Source organism: Heterocephalus glaber, unplaced genomic scaffold (genome assembly GCF_053883595.1).
Source record: "Heterocephalus glaber isolate CG9 unplaced genomic scaffold, H.glaber_assembly_v1.0 deba00001538, whole genome shotgun sequence".
Lineage (NCBI taxonomy): Eukaryota > Metazoa > Chordata > Mammalia > Rodentia > Bathyergidae > Heterocephalus > Heterocephalus glaber.
The window spans coordinates 22348704-22373614 of record NW_028258333.1 but is presented as its reverse complement, the minus strand read 5'-3'; the positions used below and the strand labels follow the sequence as shown (position 1 = coordinate 22373614).

The following is a 24911-nucleotide window of genomic DNA, read 5'->3' as shown; positions in this document are numbered from 1 at the left end:
TGGAGTGGAGGGACAGAAGGCGGCCCAAAAGCCCTTTCCTCTGGGCTGGGAGCAGGGGGAGGGATGGTGGCTGGGAAGCCCCTTCCTCTAGACCAGGAGCAGTGAGACGACGGCTCAGAAGCCCCTTCCTCTGGGCCGGGAGTGGTGGGATGGATGGTGGCCCGGAAGTCCCTTAGAATCATAGTTTCTTATTGCTTAATTATAAAACATTTCCTAAAACCATGTCCTAAAGCAATTCAAAAGAAGTTGAAGTAGTTACTGTAAGTATATCCTGCAGAAATTTTTAAAAAGAAGAAATTTCTTTTCAAATTCCAGAAGAGAATTTGTCTGAAAATCTGTTGTCATCAGTGCCTATGTTTACAAAAGTCTCTGAGATCTCATGCTACAATAGTGAGGCACACAGCCCCCAATCATGTCACATGCAACTGTATGTGTGTGTGTGTGCATATGTGTGTGCTACAAGATTTCATTTCTACCATTTTTACAAAACCTCTTGAAATGATTGTGACAACAGTACAATGGAGGACAGATGTGAAGCCCTCTTTATAGAAGACAGAGCTCTGATTTTATTCCCCTCATGATAAACAGAAACAAATTCAAGAACTTTTTTTTTTGTTTTTGGTGTTTTGAGACCGGATCTTGCTTGATTTTCCAGGCTGGGCTTGAACTTGCAGTGATCCTCCTGCCTCAGCTTCTCTAGTGCTGAGAGTATAGGCATGTGTCACTATACTGTGCAATTGTAACTCTGTTTCTCCACCCAGAGTATATCATCCTTTCCTAATACCTGATAATTTATTGGGACAGACTTTGTGTTCCTTGTTTCTGTATACTACCCCTCCCAGTCCCTAAATCTCTTTAATTCATCTAGAGCCAGAATGATGTCTCTGAGCTTCCTCCATATGGCTGTAAGCATGATCCAGACAGAACAGAAGTTGGAGTCCTTTATTTTCCTGCTTAGAATCCTTTCATGACTTCCACTTCATGGAATACAAACCATATTCAAAAAAGTACATCCTGGATGATTTCACTTATATGAAATTTGAAGGAATACAAACTAATCTGCAGTGAAAAAGAATAGAGCACTGTTTGCATGAGCCTGTGGACAGCAAATTGTGCAGTGTATCTTGATTTTGCCGGTAGTTTTGTCTGTGTGCACATCTATGAAAACTCAGGAAAGATACAGTTTAAATGGATATGGTTTTTGTATAGAAAACATACCTTAAAATAAATTTGAAGAACCTACAGGTGAGATTCATTTTAATTCTTTCTAGATGACTATCTTAAAATTTAGCATTTGTATTGGTAAATTACTGTTGCATTTGAATGTAACTGAAGAGGCACACATTTTAATGATTTCTAAAATAATATTAGGGCACTTTGAAGAGAGGAGAAAGTACGTGTGTACAAGAAGCAGAGCCATTCCCTAGGGAACAATAGTACTAATAATAAACAGCCCAACATTAGGAATTAAGTTCACAGAATCAGACCTAGAATTAGTTTATTTTGTGAGTGGGACTTAGAGTCCTTCCATAACTATATAAATGGAATTGCACATTTGGAAAATTATAAGCACAAGCAAAATATTTAATTTACTGAGCAATAAATGGTATTAATGAAATGTGACACACAGTATGGATTTGTTTGTAAAAACATATACAGTTTCTCCCAACTTACTTAAGCATAAACCCAACTTAAGCATAAACTCATAAGTTAAAAAGACTGCAAGTTGAATATGCATTTAATACACCTAATGTATTAAACATCATAATTTAGCAACACAGCACACTAGAGTATTAATTGTTTTTCCTTTTGATCTTGGTTGACTGGAAATGTAACTAGCTGCCTAGGGAGAGATCAAAATTCAAAATTTCTTTTTTTTTTAAATTTCAAAATTTCAAATGTGTTTTCTACTACAGGAATATCACATTTGCACCATTGTAAATTCAAAATTGTAAGCCAATCCCTTGTAAATTGGGGAAAGTCAGTATTTGGGGGTGCATTTTCAGATCTCAAAATGAGGTTTAATAGTCACTCATTTTTTATTATGTAGTTATTCTTTTTTCTTCTATGTGACCATATTACAAGCCACAGCCACACAATGGTTGTTTATGTGCTCATCTACACTGTTGATGTTATTTTTTCTTTCATTCTAATCTTCTCTTGCTTCATTTATAACATTCCAGTTGTAGGTTATTGTGAGATAGTTTTTTGTTTAAATGTCAACATTTATTCATGTAAAAGCAATATCTAAGGTCTGACACAAATTCCTTAAGTAAAAAACGTAGCTATTTCCAAAAAAGCAGATTTTATAGTAGAAATATCCTTAGTACTCACATATTTTATACAGTTCAACAATGTATTTTTTAAAAAATTTGACTGAATTTGTACCTTGCTTGTACAAGATACTTTGAAGGGTGCTATGAAAGATGCAAAGACAAACCAGATTCTCCCCTGAGAGTTCTTAGTTAACTTTTACTGTCTTATCAGTTTATTAAAGACAGATTTATCTGTCAGTGGTTGGTTTTCTTAATAGCTAATTAGTTTAGTTTCATAATTTAATTTAGTGAAGTGGAGTGGCATAGCTCAATACTACTAGGTCTGCTGCAGCAGAGAGAGGCAGTTTTGGACAAAATGTGTGAGGTTCAGAGAAGATGCTCAAGATTGACTTGGCATGCAAGTGTTAAGTACACTGAATCTCTACTTGTAGCAGCACCTGCTCACTGGTTGGTAGGTGTCATATACCATAAGCAAGGTGGTCCCCCTTTTCTCGAAATAACATCTAACCCCAAATTAGAATAAAAGGAAATAGTAGAACACATGGTATTTTTTTGCCCCCAAATCACATTCTGAGGAAATCTTTTCAATTAATGTCAAGATTTACTAAATCCAGTCCTTTTTGGCCAAGTCTAAGAAGTTGATAAGTAGATGTGTTGACCATTTCAGAAATCAGCTACCACATTTGAGGATATATGTCAGGTAAGACAAAGAACAGGAAGAGGAACTTAAGTCTTCATAGCTATAATCCTGTTTCCCTCTGCATCACTCCTCAACCAAAGGGAGTAGAGGAGTGGAGATGACGTGTGCGGGGCAGGATGTGGGTATCGTAGAACCCAGTGAAAGAGAGTCTGCTGTAGGTCATTCACCTACATGGAGCCACTAGAAAACTTTCTATCTGGAAATATTATTTCCAGGGAAGAAGTGAAAAACTAGAAGTGAAGGGTGAAGAAAAGAAAGAAGAGCGGAAACCATGAACAGAAACAGCAGATATCAGTGTGCAAATGTAGATTAATAGTAGGGCACTGAGTCACCTATAGTTGTGCCTGCCTACTCCTGAGAGTTGTGGTTCTATGTTTCATATCGTAAAAAATCTATATTAGCAGCATATATTTTGAAGACAATAGAATGGTAGGAAGGGACTGCCTAAAGGAAGAATGACGTTTTTCTGAACATTATATTATAAAACACGTATGGCAAGTTTTGGTGCTGCTTTAGAAACCATACAATTGCTACCAAAACTTCCTGCTAGCTTTTCTCCCAGAGCAAGCAGCTTGGGCTTTCATAGTCACTAGGGTTTCCTAGGCAACAAAAGTGTAAACTTGAGAAGAGGCAAGACTGGACTAGAAACTGACAGTGACCTGAGCCAATCCTGCCAGGAGTCTGCACTGTATTTCCAGGCCAGCCAATTAACACCAAGAGGGTTGGCCAGTGCTTCTATGAAAGACAGGTAGGAAGAAGAATTCACAGAGGTATAGGAGGAGACCAGGTTTCCCCAGATGCAGGAGAAGCGTCCATAGTTTCAGTTCCAAGCAACTGGTGGCAACAGGTTAGCATTTAAGGTAAATCAATGATTTTATTTATTCTACTGACCTAATCACTTTTGTTTTTGCTTAACTAAGAAAAGAGAATAGGAAATATTGCTCTCTAAAAAGAAAACATAAAGTTACTGAGACTTCTTGGCATGTACCAGCCATCACTGGGCTGTCTTTCTTGTAGAGGAAATAGCTTGGCCTTAAGAGAGGATTTGTAATTTTGAAGAAGAATAGATTAGATTAAAAATGTGGAAAAGTAAATTTCATTCAGTAAATGAGAAGGAAATAAAAATTACTGAGCGCTCACTGTGTTCTGGGTACTCAAGTGCAAAGTGTTTAGATGATTTAAGTATCTCAATAAACCAAAGGTCCAGGGAGCTTCTGCCCCTGGAAATCTCAAAACAACAAAAACAGAACTTTCATTCAACCCTTGCCAAACCTGTTAAATCTGTATGTTGTGTGGCACACCATGCTAGGCTCACAACAGAATCAGAATCAGAATAAATGAGCACCGACACTGCCTGTTCAAATATTTTATCAGAGAGTTGACTGTATTAATGAGGAAAGATGTCAATAAAGGCAATGCCAGCTGCTCAGGTGTCTGCTCCCTTTCCTTCAGCCTGGAATGTAAGAAAACTATACTTGTACATTAAAGTCTTTCTTGATTTGAGACCGCTTAGTTTTTCCTCAAAGCCTTACAACCAAAAAAAAAAAAATCTATATTTTGTTGTGTGTTTTAAATATTAAGATTTCTATTGCAGGATTTTTTTTGTATTTATATTTGGACAAATTATCTCTTAACGTGATGATCAATTCCAATAGGAATCTAATAGGATCATACTAAGTGCTGATGATGTATGATAGAAAATCCAAAAACACAACCCTTGTTTTTAGGACATTATAATCTAGTAGGGTGAGCAGAGATTCATTATAGTGCAATGTGTATGCTGTTAGCTTTGGATAGGAATTTACAAAGGACCTCACTACATGTTCCACTCTGGTGGGAGTAATTGTGTGAGGCTTCAGTACAGTGGTTATCCAAAGACAGGTAGGACTTCTCTAGGCCAACAAGGAGGGAGAGGTGTTCCTGGAAACATGGCCGTATATATGTACAAAGGCATAGAGATCTGAACAATCATGGTATTTTGGGGGAATGTGAGTGAAGAGAGATGCAGAATAGATTTTAAATAGGTAGAATTACTAGAAAACAGGCTGAAATCATAGGATCTTCCAGTGGATGAATCTAATCCTAAGATTTTTCCCTTTACTGCTATACCATTGGAAATTATAAAAGGGTCTTAAACTAGAATGTGATGTTCAGGTTTTGATTTTATAAAGATTGTTCTGATGGTTGTCTGAAGGGTGGACTGGAAGGGACAAGGGTAGAGGCAGGGAACCAGCTCAGTGGATATGAGAGGTAACCGGGTCGGTAGCCATGACAATGAAGGTAATAAAGATGCCAGATGTGTCAAGGCAGTGAAACTCTACTAGATTTAGCATAATTGGATGTAGGGTGTGGGGAAGAGGCTAGGAGAATGTTCAGTTAATGACCTAAATAAATGGGGTTGCTGTTTCCTGCAGCAATGAGTAAGGAGGAAAGATAATGACTTGATTTTGTCATTTTAAACTTGAAATGTCTGTGTAGTCATTCAAGTGTATACGTTTTGTGGGAAATTAGAAATCTCCATCTGAAGCTCAGGAGAGTGCATAAGGTGGGAAAACATCTGGGAAGCATCATTTTGTCATTGGCTATACCTGACTTTTCTATGGATTAGTGTGAGAGGAAAAGGATAGATAATTGATGGCTGAGAAACAGTTTAAGAACCTAGCAGAAGAGAATGAAAAAACAAAATGGGACTGACCCAAGAGGAAGGAGCCGAGATAGAGAATCGACTCTTAAAGATAGAATGGAAAGAATTTCTAAAAGGAAGTTGATCATTAGAGTCAACTATTGGGAGAAGTAACCACTAAATGACTACTAAAGAGAATCACTACTAAAATTGTTGACCAGGATTGTTAACAATAGATTCTTGAGAGCACATCACTGGACCAACAGATTGAAGAACCCACTTAGGTGGTCTACAGTGTGAATAAAGCATGAGAAATTAGAGCAACGGGAGACTCTTTTTAAATGGAGATAGATCCTAGTGTAGGGGAATGAAAAGAGAATAGCTGAGACTCCGAGAAGGGCTGGGGTTTATGCTGCAGGTAGAGATTTTTTTTGTAGAAGTTCAGCAGTGATACTTCCATAGGTAGGAGAAATAAGTCAGGATCGCCTTTGAGATACATATCTATAGATTTGTAAGAGGTAGGGGTGTTGTGAGTCTATGTGTGATGACTTTTTTTCTGTGACTTTCAAGGTGAGGTATAGAAAAGAGTAGCAGATATTTGAATTACTCTGAGAAGATTAGAGAAAGAAACTGACCAATATCATAAAAATACAGTTGAATACTTCTGAAAGTCCATCTGCACCTAAAAGAATAAATGCAGTGGCATCTCTGCACTGCGGCACACAGGTTTTTCAGTTGCACATGCTAGCCTGCTTTTAAGGAGATGGAGCCTAGGAACTTTGAGCCATGCTAGGCATTTATAAGTAAGGGTAGGGGATTGACAATGAGGGCTGAAAAAGAAGGTTCTGGTTAGAAGTGGTGAGAATGGCGCTGGGTGTGTATGTGTCTAGCAGGGAGGCAGAGGCAGGAAGATCATCTGAGTTCATATGTTCAAGACCAGGTGGGGAAACAGCAAGATTCTGTTCCCTCAAAAACAAAGCAAGGCAAGTCAAGGCAAGGCAAAGCAAGGCAGGCAAAGCAAAGCAAAGCAAAACCAAACCAAGGATGATATATGAGGTATGTAGAATGAATAAGGAAGGAAATGGATCCAGAGTGAGATAGGTCATGGCTGGGATGAAAATGCACGGTCAAGATTCTAGTTGTTTTTTTCATAAATAAGTTGGAATAATGAAACTGAAAAATGAAACTGAAGTTGATGTTGAATTTTAAACTCTCTTAGAAGAGTTGGGCGAGCAAAATGATCTTGGAAAGGAATGGTAAAAGAATAAGCAGATAAAGTTAGTATAGGTCAAGAAGCTGCAGGAACTTCACTGCTACATGTTGGATGGGCTGTGTGGATGAGCTCTGAGGCTCCCAGACTGAAGAAGTGCTTGGATGGAGAGGTCATGTCTGAGGTAGAAGTTAGAGTCTCAGTGACTTGAAAAATGACCGAGCTCCAGAAGGACATAAAGATACTGCTCAGCTGTGCTGTGCCTCAAAGGAGAGTGTGAGTATGGGACATCATGGAGATGATAAGGTGCATCTGAGAGACTGTGAGTTTCTGAACTACAAAGAACTTGGTGTCAGAAGTGACTTTACCTAGAAGGCTGTGCCAGATTGTAGTTCCTCAAAAAAAAAAAAAAAAAAATCCAGTAGCAAATATACAGAGACATTGCCCCAGTTTCTTGGCGGGAAATGGATGGCACATTTACAAAATAATGACAGAAAATAATTAATTAATGAGACTTTACAAAGGTATGAATAGGGATACTGGGTACAGGTGAAGAATAACAGAATAGCCAGGAATGCCACAGTCAAGAAGAGTGAGGGAGCGAATAATCTCCATCAGTCTGAAGGAGCAGGTCCAGATCTCAGCAAGGCCATTGCTGTGGAGAAAAAGGGCTACCTTGCCAAAGGGTTGTAGTCACTGAGAAGCTGTAGCTTGGCAGGGAGCAAATGGAATAAAAATTCCAGCCTTCTTCTTGTGCCCTCTAATCTCTTGGTGGTGCCTCTTACTGGTGAGGTCAAACTGGAAGCCAGGGAAGAAAGGGATGAGTTTAATGCAGTTCCTGGAGGTTGAACTCTTACAGTACAAATGTGGGTGGAGAGTGGATCAGGGCAGGGATCTGGGAAAACCATATTCATCTCAATGGTGAAGATAGTTATTGGGAAGCTGATCAGTGAGGAAATTTACAGTTGAAGAAAGAATCGGTAGTCTGAGTATCTCTGCATGGAAGGTGCTCCTTCTCCTAAAAGAGCTTGCTTCTCCCAGTGATTTCCCAGTGGTGGTGATTTGCTAAGATGAAGGGCTGGGAATGTGTTTAGTTCATGTAATAAAATTGTGCTGTCAACTGTTGCTTTAATCTTTTAAATTAATACATTGAGTAAGGCCTTACACTACTTCATTTTTCTTATAATATTTTGATCTTAGATAGCTTCGTATAGAGAAAAGAATATCAAGGTTCAAAGAACCAGTGATTAATTAAGCCTAGGATTTCATCACATTAGGTTTGTCATATCAGTCCTTAAAATCTTCCTAAGCAATCTTCTCAGTCATTTTTATAGTCAAAGTGCCAGAGAGGCTAAGAGTTAAGAAAGTTCTGTTGAGAGAAGAAGTTACAATGGAGCAATTTTTCACATCCTCCTCATTCTCAGGGAGAGCTGAGTTTCTCCTCTTTGGAATGGTAGCTATTTTACCCAGATATAGGTCAGTGATTAGGGTCAACCTAAGTAGGTTCACAGCAGAAAGAGCTTTGCCTGTTGTACTAGTTAGAAATATTTTTGTCTTTGAGTATCAGAAGACTAACAATGGATTAACAAATAATACGAAAGGATTATGTTTCTCATATAGCCTGAGTGTAATCTCAGGTGGTTTTTGACATTGGCTGAGCAGCTCAGGGATTTCAAGGTTCTAAGGAGGTTTGGCTGTGCTTTCCTGGCCTCAGAATTGCAATCCTCACAATTGCATAGACTCTGCCACATCTCCAAATGTCACACGCTGACTCAAGCCAGGAGGAAGGTAAAAAAGATAGGAAAAATATTCCAGAGTCCTTACTACTTTTATTTGGGTCTCCTTGGCTAGACTTTTTTCCTATAGATACTCAACTGAAAGTGAAATGCACCAGAAAAAGGGATGTGAATTGTTCTTAGGATCAGCCACTGTTCAGTGTCTAGGAAATCAGCTGTAATTTATACTCAACAGTTAAAACCATCCCTAAGACTGTAAATTTCCAAAAGTTATCTCACCAGTTTCTATTATGCTGGACATAACAGGTGTTCAATAAATATGTTGGATGCAGATCAAGACAAGTGAGGCAAGGTAGATGTCTAGAGTGCAATATCTATGCAGATCCTGAGGCTCCAGCAAGTGCAAGGTTGACATCTGCCTGATCTTAAGATTGAGTGTTCTCTTCAACACTGTGTCTCTTATCCTAGTGCCTCCTCTACCATTGCTTCCTTACCTTACTAGCTGGAGCCCCAATACTAAATGAATCCAATGATATATCAAGAAGGTGAAGCTATGAAGCTAACATTTTATGACAATGATCTGTATGAAATATTATTTTTTAAATGTGATATATCATAAACATTAAGCTGAGGACTTAATTCACAACCTAATGGTCAATAAGAAGAATAAAAGACTGTCATTTAGCAGAAATGGATTCTAGGAAAACCTGTCTGTTGGCAAGTGCCTGCAATATGAATTTTATTATTTTGGTATAGGGAAAACTTGGTAAGGTGTCAGACTTCAGTGATATCATATTTCTACTGTATGCTTACATCACTAAAGATTAGGTACTATCATATTTTAAGTGGTGCATAGGAGTGACAATCTCAAGAAAAAACAGGTCTATCTATTTCTATCTATCTATCTATCTATCTATCTATCTATCTATCTATCTATCTATCTATCTATCTATCATCTGTCTGTGCTGATCTAGAATTTTTTAAAGAATGTGTAAAAATAGTAAATAGTTTTATGGATGAAAATACAGGGGTTTTGAGTTTAGTGAGCTCACACATAATTTAAAAAAACCACAGAAATAACAGCAACAAAAAAATTGCTGCAAGAGGACTGTGTAAGTTGTCCACCTCAAAGAGACATTTACACCTAGGCTTTAGGTTTTGAAAGCCCACGCTAGGGAGTGAGGTGGAGAGAGAGGTTGTGTTCAAGACTTGTGAGGGGCCTGGTGCCCACTACCTTCTGCTACAGGGAAGTCCAAGCAGTGAGTCGAGGCAATATTTTCCCTGATGTTTTCCTTCCTTGCCTTCTCTAAATTCCCCAAACAATTTATCAGCATTTCAACATAGTCATTACAGCCCTGGCTCTGCCACTCCCTAGTGGCCCTTATATTCTTAGGCAACTAACATGGTATCTCCAGGTCTTTCTTGACTTCCTATATTAAGGCAGACTCATGACATGAGGCAATGAGTTCATGTCTGTTAAGTATTTTAGCCATGAGCTGGGGCCCTGACATACTTATAATTGTTGTCACTAACACTTCTCTTTGTGTCTTCATCTTATGCTGTGTTATGCTATAGCATTTCCTTAAAAGGTCTTATTCCTTTTAGTAGAGGGTGACTTTGTATATCTTATAGCTCAGTTTCCAAATGAAGGTATACATTAGACACATCTTTTTTTTTTACATTAAATTTATTGGTACATTTTAGGAATACAATACAGTTAGATTCGTCATTGGGATCTTGTACCTTTACATGATGTATCTTGGTTCTTATTTTTTCCCCGTTCCCCTGCCCTCCCTTCACCCTCTCCACCCTTCCTTATTTACAAAGGCTTTTGTTTCATTTTTTCCTTTTCTCATATTTTTCCTTTTCCCTTCTTTCCTTTCCCCTACCTCTCCCACTTCCCCTCCCCCTCCCACTTCCCCTACTCCTTTAGACCTTTTCTTTAGACACATATTAAAATATCAAAATACACATACAGCTAACATACACACCCAGAGAGACTCTAATTTACTGTATTTAGTGAAAGGTGTGGGTGTCTTCTATTTCTTTTTTTTTATATTATTAGTTTTATTGGTACATTTTAGGTATACAATGTAATGACATTCATCATTGGGAATTTGCACCTTTACATACTCTATCTTGGTTCTTATTTTTTTCTCCATTCCCCTGGCCTCCCTTCAACCCCTCTGCCCCTCCCTATTTACAGACTTTGTTTCCATTCATATTTCAAAAGCTTCAGTACCATTGGCATTTTGGATCAGATAACTCTGGGTTAATGTCAGGATTTGCCTTGTTTACTGCAGGATTGGTAGTACCCCTGCCCTTTACTCACTAGAAGCCAGTAATTCCCTTCCCCTCTTCCATCAAAGCACCGAAAAATGTCTCCAGGGCACAAAACCATAGATGGTTGAAAACCACTGAAACACGATGTATCTGAAGAACTAGTGAAGCATTTTTCATACCCAGAAGTACTCAGAGTATGTTCAGCTGAACTGAACTCAAGTGGGTTTGATAAAGTATTTCTCACCATGTCAAAAACATTGACATGCACCCTTTGCTGAGGTTGCCATGCTCTCTACTACAAGTCTGTTTTCAATCCATCTGAGTCTTCTCAGATGAGAACATCACGTTTCATGCACTTTGTAGCCACCCGTTAGGCTGTTATCAACATGTGGTGCTATGGTTTGAATGTTTGTGTGACCTCCAAAATTCATATTGAAATAATCCCCAGGAAAGAAGTATAATAATCCCTAATTAAGAACTATTCAAAAATTTAGGAGGTGATTAGGTCATGAGGGCTCCTCACTCCTGAATGAGCAAAGTCTTTAGAAAGGGGTAGGCAGCATTATCTATCAAGGGTTAAGGTATGGGTCACTTCATGTTTATGAGCAAATTCCTGGTTGGGCCATTTAAAGGAAGCAGCTGAGGTGATCCCAGTGGGCTAGATGTAGAGATGCTTTTAAGTTCTTATCTTATCTCTGACCAACTGCTTGAGCCATTTTGGTGTGATAGAACTGGAAACTGTGTCAGGTGGCTGAGTCCTGCTTCTGGTATGAAGACTTTAACTTGTGTTTAAAAAATGGGTGCCAAAGCAACACAAAATTATATGAATTACAAGAATTTATCACAGTCCTCCATCTCTATGGGAGTCTGAGTGGTTGCCATGGTTAGGACCAAGCCTGAGCTAGCAGAGCTGGGGAAGGTTATGACTTGGATGAGTATTTGAGAGAAGGCACATAGGTTTTCCACCTCCTCAGAACTAGCTTGAAGCCCTCCTAGTTTAATCAAATGCTACCTGCTCTCTATATTGCCTTTTTCTTTCTTCTTTTTACATAGTATAATGTTTTATGATCACATAGAGCTCTTAGAGCAACTCCAGTTCCCTTGTTATTGAAAATGGCTAATGTAATTGAACAGACATTTAGCAAACAGAAATGCCTAAAAATATTCTTAAGGCAAAAATTGTCACATGATTTGCCTGCGGGGACATGAGAAATAGGCTTCATAGCATCAAGAGGTGATATAAGGTCTTGAGAAAAACTGGACTGCTCTTAAGGTACTTGCTGCTAAACATGGGATAGGGTATAATGATATCTTAGTTACTTTCTCATCACTGAGAAACAATACCCAACACCCACAACTTAAAGGAGGAAAGGTTATTTTGCCTCGCAGTTTGTAGAGGTTTCAGTCCACAGCCAGCTGGCTCTAAGGCAGGGCAGCATGGCAGAAGGGGACAGAAGAGAAGAAACAGCTCACGGTGTGGCAGAGAGTAAGCAGAGAGCGATCAAGGAAAAGGGAAAGTGATAGAACCTGCCAGGTTATTCTCCCCAGTGACCTACCTACTCTGATCAGATTTTACCTCCCAACATCACATTTAGCTAGAAAGTCATCAGTGTACTAACTCACTAATGATTATCACAACCCCCGTGATCCAATCACCTTCCCAAAGCCCCATCTATGACTCCATGAGGCTTTGCAGGCACATCTAGATATAAGCTATAACTTGTGACCTCCTCAGTAGGAAAATTCCCTCTTAGAGTATGTTGTGCCCAGGACAGGGTGCTGGTGAAAACTTGGACCAAGAAGAGCTAGTTTAACCATCACAGTGCACATCGCTGTCAGCCAGGGAGGCACTTTCCATCCTCAGTTTGTCTCTCCTCTGCCCCTTGCATGGCCTTCGCATCACCTCCCTGTGTATCTACATCTGTCCCTTTCTCTCTACTTCCACTCAAGTCATCCAAGCTGACTAAACCTGCTCCAGTTCCTTGGGTTCTTTCAAGCAGTGGTCTTTGTTCTGCAAGAGGAAAGCCAAGAATGTAGTTTAGGAGAAACCAAAGGGGAAGGGGGTCTTAGAGGGGTCCTGAGGCATTTCCTTTGGATTTTGCCATGAAGAGGATGTGGAAGTTTTTGGTGTTTTATGGTGTGTAGATCTAGGGTACCTTCTTTAACAATAAGATCCACTTGGCCTTAGATTGTTACCCTGGCATGAAAGAAAGGGGGGGGGAGGGAGAGAGAGACAGAGACAGAGAGAGATAAAGAGAGGGTTAATTTAGTTTACTACCTTTAGTGCCACTGGGGAGCACCAAAGACAACTTTATAGAGTGCAGGCTGGGACTTGAATATTTCCCTTATCTACCAGGTGTTGACTTCAATCTGCTGGAAAATCACAAAAGAGACAGAACTCCATGCGTCTTCAGCTTTCCATATCCCGTTCCTTAAGGACTTTGAAAATTGGCAGTAGCAGCAGGCTGTCCACCAGGGCAGTGGAAGGAGGGGACCAGTGCCACAGACTCCTTTGCCTTTGCTGCTGGCAGCTCCACTCAGCCTCTGTCCCAGATCTCCAGGCCTCTGCATTTTGTTGTTTTGGGAATGTTCCTCTCACCTGGCACCGTGGACGACAGCCTGCGTCCATCTTCTCTCTCAAACTGCCCATCCATTCACTTGCCATTTTGAATGTCTCCCCTTCTCTCTGTCCACACTGCTCAAGCAGCATAGTGGCTATGACAATCTCTTCCTGGTCTTCCCACCCCACCTCTCTGCTATTCTCCACATTACACTCAGATGAGCCTTCTGCAATGGCATCTGTTGTTCCCTCTCTAGAACCTTGTTACCCTCCTCCCCCAGCTGGCTCTCCATGATCTGGTACCTGCTCACCTGCTCAGAGTCATCTTTACCCACATTTCTTCTGCTAATACTTCCTCCAGATACCCACAAGTCTTCATCACCCCTGTACTCCTATTCTCTAATCATACTAAAATAATGCATTTCTCTAATTATACTATCTTCTTTTACTTTGGCCTAGGCCACTGATAGTGAAGTTTTTGGAGACGAGTGCCCAAGCTGCAAGCCAAAATCCATTTATTTATCCTAAAGTGCCAACACTGCAATTAAACCTGAATACTGAGGTTTTTATCATAGAAAAAACAACTCATACATTGACATGTTAAAAGAAAAACAAGTAACACGTGTGCCATAGGCTTATCACCACTGACCTAGGCATCTAGTACACCTGTTGTCTAAAATGTACAGTGCCCGTCCTTCTCCCCTTCCAGACTACCCTATAAGCTATCCCCTTCCACTAAAGTTAAAACTTACACATCATGTCCTTTGTGATGTTTTTGGAAAGCTGCTCTCTAAAGCTGAGCTAGCAGCCCTCTTGTGATCTGTAGAAGTTCACCAGTGGGATTCCACCTTCCTCTCTGGCTTTAAATGTAGTCTGTTCCATGTTTTGCTCCACATCTGACAGAGTACAGTGTTCACTAAGCTCTCAGTAGTTTCTTTTTAAGGGAATAGACTTGAACTGTGCTCCTGGCCCGGGACCTGCCCGGACGACCAGCTGACACTGGGTGGCGCTGTAGACACATGCACTGGGGAGGATAGTGCATTTTCATCTTTTGGGGGCCTTGCTGGATGCGTTGTCTTGTCACCATGAGAATCAGAAAAAGTCTTTCGGAGCCAGAAATACTTTGAGCAGTGCTGTGATGTCTGTGAAAGCATGACATCATGTCGGGAGAGTCTCTACCTTGCCTGCTGCATTCACACAAACCTCTAAAGTTCTCACTATTGCCCTTCTTTACCAGAGACCATACCCAATCCTGCCCCAGTTCTTGAAAACTTTGTTTTCTGTTATGCTGAAACATGCAACTTCAACCTTCAAACTTATTAATATCTAAGCTATTCAAGAGCTTGCTGCTCTGAGTCTCTGTCACCCCCAATTTCTGCCCAGCATATACCTTGAAAATAGTACAGAATAATTGTTACTTATTTGTTAATGAACTGGGTGACTTAAGTGACTTAAAAGAATGGAAAATACAAGCATTTGACAGAGTGGCAGAAGAGAATGTAATTTTTCCCCTGAATTTATCACATTAGATCCCAGAGGTAAGTGCTTGTGTCATCACTAGATTGGGTTTGCCTCAGGAGCCAGAACAGACTGGGTTTCTGGATTCTAGGACTAATCTTAATTCCCATGAGAGAACACAGTCAAATTGTGCTTTGATTTCCTTATATATTATTTTGCAATATATTGTAGTAGAAAGAGCTCTGCTTGAGAATCAGAAGCCTAGTATTTTGGTGTTGGCTAGGACTTTTAGGCTAGTCACTGTACCAACCTAGTCCTTGGTTACTGCTGTGGTTTTAATGAGTACCCCAAAGCTTATATGTTAGAAATGTAACCCACAATTTCATATATCAATGATGTTTGCAGAAGAGGCCTTGAGAGATAATTGGGATTAGAGGAGGTCATAAGGGTGGGGCCTCCATGACAGCAGTAGTGTGGCTTTATAAGTAGAGGAAGGGAGACCCAACTCAGCATGTTTGTCTCAGCGTGTGATGCCCTGCATTACATAACCATGCAGCAAGAAGGCCCTCATCAAGTGCCAAGGAGATGCAGCACCATGATCTTGGACTTCTCAGCCTTCAGGACTATGAGACAAATAAACATCTATTTTTTAATAAATTACCTGGTTTTGAGTATTTTGAATATAGTAACAGAAAGCAGTATAAGACAGTTCTCAACTCCGCAAAATGAGGAGGTGGTGGTAGATGATTTGAAGGGTCTTACAGTCTGAACACTGTGAATTACAATGATCTGTGTTGCTCTCTGACATAGGCAAGTTAACTAGTATCTCTGCACCCCTATTTCATTATCTCTGAAATACAAATAATAGCAGTAACTAGTGCATTTTTAGCCCTTAGCTCACTGCTTTACCAAGATGATTGTGTCAGACACATTTTTTATTTACTTATTTTTAAACTACTGGTAAAATTGAATCTATTAGCCATGCACATCATGTTCTGAAGTATACATTCATTCTGGAATGTTTAAATTTAGCCAATTAATATGCTCCTGAGGGAATTTTTTAAAAATCCAGATGAAACTTGCCAGAATTTAGTCAGGGAGGGAGCCCTTGAGTCAAGGGTGGAATCATTTTATCACCATTTTGTGCTTCACATTGAATGCTGTTCTTTGTACATCCTTCCTGCTGTTCTCTTGCTCCTTGTTCTTTTCATTTATAAAGTAACTTCCAGATCTTCCATTTACTGTACCAGGGCATTCATGGGGATTAGTGGCTTTTGGACTTGGGATGAAATTTAAAGATCCAGTGATGGTGAACCTTTTAGAGACTGAGTGGCAAACTGCAAACCAAAGCCTGTTTACTTATCTTAAATTGCCAACACTGCGATTAAACCTAAATACTGAGGTTTTAGCTTAGAAAAAACAACTTTACATTAACATATTTTGTCTTAAAAGAAAAACATGGGAACATATGTGCTGTAAGTTTGCTGCCACTGATTTAACCCAATCCTTCCATTTAACAGAGGAGGAGAATACTGGAGTCCTTGAGATTGGCTCACACATTACCAGGGGTGAGTTAAGATGCAGGATTGGCTGGGGATTTAGCTCAGTGATTTTGCTGCCTGCTGTTCAAGTGCAAGGACCCAAGTTTGATCCCCCGTACCAAAAAAAAAAAAAAAAGATGCAGGACTAGAAAGGAGGCCTCCAGACTCCCAGCCTAGTGCTCCTTTCACCAATGTGAGAGTCTGAGAACTCAAGTCTTATTATCCAGGTCATTTAGGAGGTGGCACTTTACTATATTAACCCCTTCTCCTATTTCTGCATATTCAACACACACAAACAACCCCACAAAAGCCAAACTGAAGAAAAAATAATGAATGTATGTGTGCGTGTATATATATATGTATATATATATATATATATATTCTGATATAAAATCAGTTGAAGGATAGTGTCTGTGTACTATTATTTTTTCTGAGTTGAGACTCTTATTAGGTATAAATGGACACTAACTTGTTAATCAAGGAGACCATACTAGTTACTGGGTAGGGATCAGTCAGCATCAAATTTTGAGAGTCTCAGAGAAGACAGAAATAACAAAAATCAGTGTTTAGATAAAAGAAAAGAATATTCAGTGTGGGGTGAAGGTAATATGGAGAATTCTAAATAAAAGAATGTAGCATATATGGTTGGTTCAAAAGAGACTGTAGAGCAACTGAACTTTTTTTATGAAGGTGAGAGGCCTTCAGAAAGATCAAAGCATACTGGGAGAAGGCTGTGTTTGAAAAGCTTGGGTCCAGGCTGAAGAAAGCAGATGTATTTAGGACTAGATAAATAACTAATAAACATGCCAGGCACAGTGGCATTGTTAAAAATTGGAAATTCTGGGTGGTATGGGACTACTCTTGGAAGGCTGAAGACAGAACAGGCTGTGAACTTTCTTCTCAGTGGGGTTGTTTGCCTGCCCAGCCAGAGGCAGGTGGTGAGAGCCCTGAGCTCCATTCACGTGCTATGCATTTCCCTTGCAGATGGCAGGGACTGCACGCCACGATCGAGAGATGGCGATCCAGGCCAAGAAAAAGCTCACCACCACCACTGACCCTATTGAAAGACTCCGACTGCAGTGCCTGGCCAGGGGCTCCGCAGGCATCAAAGGACTTGGCAGGTAGGAGGCAGATGCAGGGAGAAGAGTGGGAGATAGCCAAGTGAGCTAACACTGGCTATATGATCCAGAGCAGGGTATTTCCTTTTAAGGTCTCATTTCTCATTTGTGAAATTCAGAGTTTGGAAAAGTTGTTCTCTGAGGTTTCTTGTGGCAGTTTTTGATTCTTAATTCCCTGTTTAGCAAAGTCCATTTCTGTTATAAGAGAGGGCAGCTTCTCGGACAATTTGAAGTTAAGAAAGAAGCATGGCCAGAGAATAGAGACATCTAGCAGGACAATGTGAGAGGCATTCCCTGAGCGGTGATAGCAGAGGATTGCCTGGAAGAAGGAGGAAGGCATAGCTGTTTGGCTGGCCCTGTTCTCAGAACTTGGAGTTCTGCTCCTGGGCAGTCATGAGTAATTCACTTCTATGGGCACTAGAACTGACTGTGGGGTAACTGACTGCTCACCTCCAGCAGGGTTTTACAAAGAAACAGATCAATTCATTTTCCATAACAGTACCTTTAATTAATTAGTTAATTAATTCATTTATCTATCCAGCCAATGAATATTGATGAAGTGGCTGCTTTATCAATCAGTATTGATAAAGTGATGACATACTGATAAAGTGATAACCATGAAGCCTAGTAAACAAAAGAGTCAGGCTCTCTGTTCTCAAGGAGCCAGTATTGCAGTCTATACAATGCCCTTATTTAAAGTGCTGTTGTTTGTTATATAAAGTGTTTAAATACTAAGGAGTAAGAATCTGTCATTTTCACATATAATTAGCAGATAAAACTGTAAGTTATGATTTTAAAATTATACATTATTTTAGTATTAATAGGGACCTAATAACCAGTATAGTTTCTTACATGAAAGGGAGACCCAGAAAAGTTACAAATTACACCCAAGTTTACACAGCTAGTTTTAGTAGTAGAACTGGAATTCATACTCTGATTTCCTGAGTACTTACTGGAAATTCTTTCTATCTGTTAGAATGCCAACAAAATTCTCAGGGTTGTTCTGAGGGTAGTGGTAGATTGTGGAGGAGGAAGGAATATGTGGCAAGGATTAAGATAATAGGATATGATAAGATTGATGGTAGGAACTTAAGCATTACAATTAAACACAATCAGAAGATATCTTATTTCTTGCCTAGAAAAGAATATGGGTGCCACTTATCTGGAGAGGATTAGACGCAGCTGGATATAATAAGGCAGGCTTCCTGTAGCTGAAACAGTATCTGCACATTTAGGCAGTTAGTGGATATATTTAAAAAAAATGAGAAGCCATGTTTTCACTGTATGCTAGGTTCTACAGGCTTTATTTAAAGATATGAAAAAATAAGTTTTTCAATGTCCTTACTTATATTTTCTGCTTTACTTTAATTGGGAGATGGAAAAGTTTTGGGTCTATTAGGAAAGTAGGTGTCTGAAATGTTATATATGTTGTTACTATCTCTCCATTACTGTAACAGCATAACTGAGATGAACAACTTAAAAGGAGGAAAGGTTTATCTTGGCTCATAGCTTCATAGGCTTCAGTCCATGATCACTTTACTCCACAGCTTCTGAGCCTGTGATTCAGGCAGAACACCATGGCAGGGGGTGCATGGAGCAATGCTTTTTACCTCATGGCAGCTGGGAAGCAAAAGGTAAAAAACTGGGAGCATCCAGAGTACCAACAGTTCACCCCCAATAAACTAACCTTCTTTCACTAGGCACCATCTCCTAATGGCACCACTAATTCCCAATAGCACCACACTCTGGTGAAGAAGCCTTTGAAGACATGGGTTTTCAGGGGACATTAAACATACAAAGCCATAGGACTTATCATGTAATTAGAATCATACAGTGCAGTTTTGTGTGTCTATGTGTGCATGCACATGTGTGTGTTTAAAGATTTGTTCTCCTTTATGAGAGGCTGAGAAGTGGCTCTCTAATTTTAGTGGGGGGGGTGCAGAGAAGAATCTAGACTATTGTCTTTAACTTTAATAAATCTTTGAGAGTGATGTTTTATTTAAATCTTCACATCTACACCTTGTTCTTTGTGTTTTTTTTCTCTTTCTTTTCGGTGTGTTTTCTTCAGAGTGTTTCGAATTATGGATGACAATAACAACAGAACCCTTGATTTCAAAGAATTTCTGAAAGGGTTAAATGATTATGCCGTGGTTATGGAAAGGGAAGAGGCAGAAGAGCTTTTCCAGAGGTTTGATAAAGATGGAAATGGAACTATAGACTTCAATGAATTTCTTCTCACATTAAGAGTAAGTGGCCCTGTGAATCAGTGTTATCTGCTGAATTTGGCTTTCATGTGGTTTAGGTTGGCTATTTTGAGGTTTTGATTTTAGAGGTTGTTAGTATACTGTGGAGGGGGGTGGGCAAGAGACTGGAAACAGACTGAGGGACTGTGTAGGGCAATCATAACTCATCTCCTTTAGCAGCAAGAAAACAATTTCATGTCATTGAGGGGAATAAGATATGTTACTGCATATGAGATAAGGATAGCTTATTTGCATGTGCATGACGTCTGTATTCTGTTTCTCTAGCCTCCAATGTCTAGAGCCAGAAAAGAGGTAATTATGAGAGCTTTTAGAAAGTTAGACAAGACTGGAGATGGTGTTATAACGATTGAAGATCTGCGAGGAGTATATAATGCAAAACATCATCCAAAGTACCAAAATGGAGAATGGACAGAGGAGCAAGTCTTCAAGAAATTTCTGGATAATTTTGATTCACCATATGACAAAGATGGATTGGTAAGTTTAAAGAAAACCCTTTAAATAAGATTTCTTCAGTCCAGTTTGGATGGGAAATAGGTCTAAAGTCTTAAAAATCTCAACATATTAATATCATATTTGTTATAAATAGAAATAAAATATTTCTATAGAGATCATCTAGTGATTTGGAAACAAAAGTAATAAAATATTTGGGAAAATATATGAGTCATACACACATAGATAGAGACACAGACACAGACAGTATGTAGGTAGGGTTCCACATATTTCTAAGTCCTCATCCTGTGGAAAATGTGATATTTTGATTAGACACTCCATGTCATGACTAGCATGTTCAGCATACTTCACTAGCCACATTCCCCAAAATGAAACTATAATATGTTTAACTTCAAAATGAAACCATAATTTGACTTTTTATAACAGAATCACAACATATATTTATCCTTTTCAGCATCAGTTGTCATCACACTTTGCTACATGCGAATGTCTTTTAAAGACAGCTTTTGGTAAAGGGAGTGCCAGGCAACAGAATTTACCTTGATATATTCTTTAGTATCCTTTAGGAATAATTTGCATTTCTATATTACAATAAACTTGAAAATGAAAGCAACCACTCAGTCATCATTAACTAGTATCTTCAAGTTGCAACAGCATAGCCTGGTAGGGTAAGGAATTGTGTCTCCATCATTGCATTTAGGCTGAAATGAAATGCGTCTTTTATCAACACCATAAGCACACTATTCTTAAGTCCAAAGCCAGTTCTGCCCTTAGGTGAGTGACCTAAGAGTTATGGTGATGGAAGAAAGAGGTTCTCTCTTTAGCCTCAATCAACAGCAGCATAATCCTGGGTGTGTTATCTCTTAACTCCTTGGCCATACCAGAAAAGAAAAGTGGGACTGTAGACAGGAAGAACAGGTGGTGATTTTCAGAAGAAGAAATAATTCCCTTCTTATTTTGAAGGAAATTTCCCCCAACTTTGTCCCATTAAACTTTATGACTAATCCTATTACAAAGAAACCTGACTTTCCTGTTGACATTTTCTGATCGAGGTGAAGAACTACTTTCTAATTTAGCCTGAAGAACTGTTCAAAGTGGGCCTAGATTTGGTAGGGCAGCTGAATGCACAGACAGAAATAACAGAAGTGTATGCTTTCTTCTAGTACGGCTGGCTTTTGATCTCCGAAACATCAGTGGAAAAATAGCCAACTGCCATTTCCCCTAACTAGCCCAACTCTGTGTGGATCCCAGGGCATGTTTTCTTCCTCCTACAGGTGGTTCCTCCTCACTCCCAGGGGAAACTTCAGCTGCTCTTTTTCTAACTCAAGTCAGAGTAGCTAACTGTTGTGATTCAGATGGTTTAAAGTCTTCACTCTTGTCCCTTTTGACATTTATCTTAATCAGCCACATTAATCTCTCAAAAGGTTATTGAGGTTTTTTGCAATTACAGCATTTGATGTCACCTGAATATCACAGACCTGGTAATAATACCCAACCCTGAAGTTTGTGATTATCATTATCAAGTATGTATGAATAATTCAGATTACTGGCTGCTCCCAGGATACACAGAATATGAATTTTAAGGGGTGGACCCCAGGTATTTACATATTTAATAAGTGTGGCAGTTGTCTTTTGTATACATTCATATTTGAGATTTTAGCTTTAAAATATTCAGAAATGCCTGCTTTTAATTATTAAATGTAATATTCACATAAACCTCATTTAACATAAAGATGAATCTGGACAAATACTGGGCACTTATCAACCAGGCATTATTTCTGCATTGAGGCTTGTAAATTGCTTATGGTAGGTAGCTTTATTACTAGTATCAAGACCTCTTTAGGAAATGACTATTTTTTAGAAATCTAAAGGCATAGCTAGGCATAGCTTGATTTGGTTTTTGAATCTGTCCCATGATCTTGCCTCTTCAATTTATTAGGGATGAAGGGTTGCTGACTATTTGACCTAGCCCCCAGTTCTTTGGTACTGGACTACAGTATTGCTTATGGTCCCCAGACAATCAAGTTATTGGCATACAAGGAAGATCAACTGATCACAACAACTATGCCACATTGGCTAAAGTAGTACAATTAATCATAGCATTAGCCTGAAGGACAGATTAGAAAATGACAAACTGTGATAACTATTAATTTGCCATCTTTAGCCATAGGTAAAAGTTTTATAGTTATATAACAAGAGATCTAAGACAAATAAAAAAATTATATACAGTAAATATCCATTTAGTAGAGCAATTTTACTTTAAGAGGAGAAAATTTAAAAGGGATAGGAGGAACAAATAGTGAAATAAAAGAAGAGAAAGATTACAAGCAAGGCTGAAGGACAAAGAAAGACTACCCAAGCTTTGGGAAACTGGTGAGGAAGACTGGAGGGAAAGAAAGAAGAAAAAACAAAAGCAAAAACAAAGCCAAAAACAAAAATAAAAAACTGAAAGTAGTGTTCACATTTATGAAAAAACTAAAACAAACCATCGAAAAGAAGAGAGAGAGAGATTTCCATGTAATTTCAAGCCTGTGGTTATCTTCTGAGGTCTACAGTTTTGTGGTAGTGTCCAAGTCAGGGAGTGACTCTGCTCTTGTTGGTAGAGAAAGGAGGCAGTTAAAACAGATTCATGCTGGATAATCCCAGCAAGCCTGCAATAGGATTAGAGCAGCATACAAGTTCTGGTACTTTTAAATCCACAGAAGTTCAGGCTGATCCTGTCCTCTGGTTGTGGAGTTGGGGCCTGAGTCATTCCGCCCACAACACTCTGGGTATCTCTTACTGGCCTGACTATGGCTCCCTGACCCCAAGTATCTTCTGCAGTTGTCCCTGACCCAGCCACTATGGGATTTCAACACTGGAAGCCTGAGATGAAGCCAACCTATGGCTGCTCCAAATCCCAGGTTCAATTGGCCCCTCCCTATAATGGCATCTGACCAAGATCTGTCTCCAGGGGACAAAGCAGTATCTTGGACGGAGTTACTCAGCAGCTATTGTGGGGCACAACATCCACTGCTCCACTCCACCGGTGTGTTTCTATCCAGAAGCCTCTGGAGTCACCCACCCTCACAGTGTCTCTGTAGATTTGATCCTCCTCTCATGCCAGAAGCCAGGAGCTGGGGAGAAAGTGCAGACTGTCACCTCCTTTTTCTACATTGAAGTCTGTCTCTTCACTTTATCTGTGGGCTCCAATTTTCTTTTCAGATCCTTCCTGGGTCCTGGGGATCCACTTCCCTCTTTCTTGTCTTTCCCAAATTGTTCTTTTTCAATGTCCGGATTCCGAATCTTGGAGAGGTTGATTTGTTGCTGCTTACTGCCCCACCATCTTCCTGAAAGGGCTATTAACCAGGCATTATGATAAAAATTTTATAAAGGATATTGCATTTAGTAAATATAATAATAAAAATATTTATGAAAAGTGATTCAAAATTTTGTTCTTTGAATCATAGTTTAAATGTTTAAGGAATTATTGATGTAGAGGAGCTCCATGGTAAATTTTTTATAAAGAGAATAAGTGCTTCTATGGATATGTTATTTATTTGCATTTATGGACCACTGATAAGCATAACCCCACTTTTGACTCAGTCAGTCCAATGTCTTTCTTCCTAATGCCTTTCATGTTTGGGGATATAGGTGAGGGTGGAAGGCAGTCCAAGAAAAGCAACTGTGGATCTTAGAATTTTATTTTCTATTCACTTTTAATTTCAACAAAAAGAAAAGGATCTATGAGTTCCTATAATTCTTGGAAGAAATAGGCATGTTTCCACAGACTACGTGGGAAAAGAGTGTATTGCAATGGACTAGAAAGATGTTCTCAGGCAATTATGGATTTCCTTGTGATCTTAGTGCTGAAACTTGAGGGCTCACTAGAGAACAAGAATTTCCCAAGCAGCCATCATTACTGGGGCTACATTTTTCTTCTTTTTCACTTTATTATGGATATTTTTATTTACACTCCTTCTAGATAAAAAGAAAGAACTGCAGTGACTGGTCTGGATCCTTCTATATAAGCAGATCCATTCTTTGAGCTGAACTGGCCATAGAAGTTAATCAACCAGGAGGGCAATTCTTCCCCTAACTCAACTAATTGTGTCAGTCAACATGCTTGACTTGGAATGCACATCTCACTTACATTTATTAACACATAAATCTCATAACATTTTTAGAATATTAATCACCATTGTAGTATCAAACACATAATCATACATAATGTTTAATAGAAAAGCTAGAAAATAAAGTTAAAACAAACTTTATAGCTTAAAAATTCTTTCCAACACAAAAGTAATATAAAATTCAAGCATAGGAGAACACATTACTTGATATCCCAAATTACCTATCATAGGTACAGACTGGAGTGGGGTGGGGTGGGGGGCAGAACAGGAGGTAATGTTTTGTTCACTCTGAGCCTAGAATGAGTAATCTGTCTCTTAGAAATCCGTGCAAACCTGACGTGTTTGACCAGAAATCTGTTTCTTTACCCGTAGGACAGCACCCCAGATTTGAAAGGTGGAACATGACTTATACTGACACACGATACCACATGTTTCTGATGTGCCACAGGAAAGCAGTGCTAACTACACTTAGAGAACACTTGTTTCTTATTCTGAGTTTCAGCCTTACTCATTGAAGTGAACTCCTGCTCTTAGAAAAGATGACAACTCATGTCTCATTTTCCATTTAGGCTGGCTTGGA

At 39.2% G+C, this 24911-nt stretch overlaps 1 protein-coding gene across 9 annotated transcripts in view; it reads left to right on the top strand.

The window, feature by feature from the left end:
* Positions 1 to 3628: 3628 nt before the first annotated feature.
* Capsl (calcyphosine like) overlaps positions 3629 to 24911 on the top strand; it is a 29112-nt gene continuing 7829 nt past the window's right edge. For 5 of the 9 annotated variants that reach the window (XR_015442232.1, XR_015442231.1, XR_015442230.1 and 2 more), the window contains exons 1-5: positions 3633 to 3836; positions 16367 to 16414; positions 17372 to 17508; positions 19574 to 19751; positions 20034 to 20243. Coding sequence is in view for 3 of the 9 variants with exons in the window: in XM_004848624.3 (XP_004848681.2) it covers positions 17372 to 17508; positions 19574 to 19751; positions 20034 to 20243 (525 nt within the window). In the remaining 6 variants the exon portion in view is untranslated. Of the gene's footprint in view, positions 3837 to 13836; positions 13951 to 16366; positions 16415 to 17371; positions 17509 to 19573; positions 19752 to 20033; positions 20244 to 24911 lie in introns of those variants that run through there. The other 4 variants (XR_015442233.1, XM_004848622.3, XM_004848624.3 and 1 more) reach the window with 3 other exon arrangements.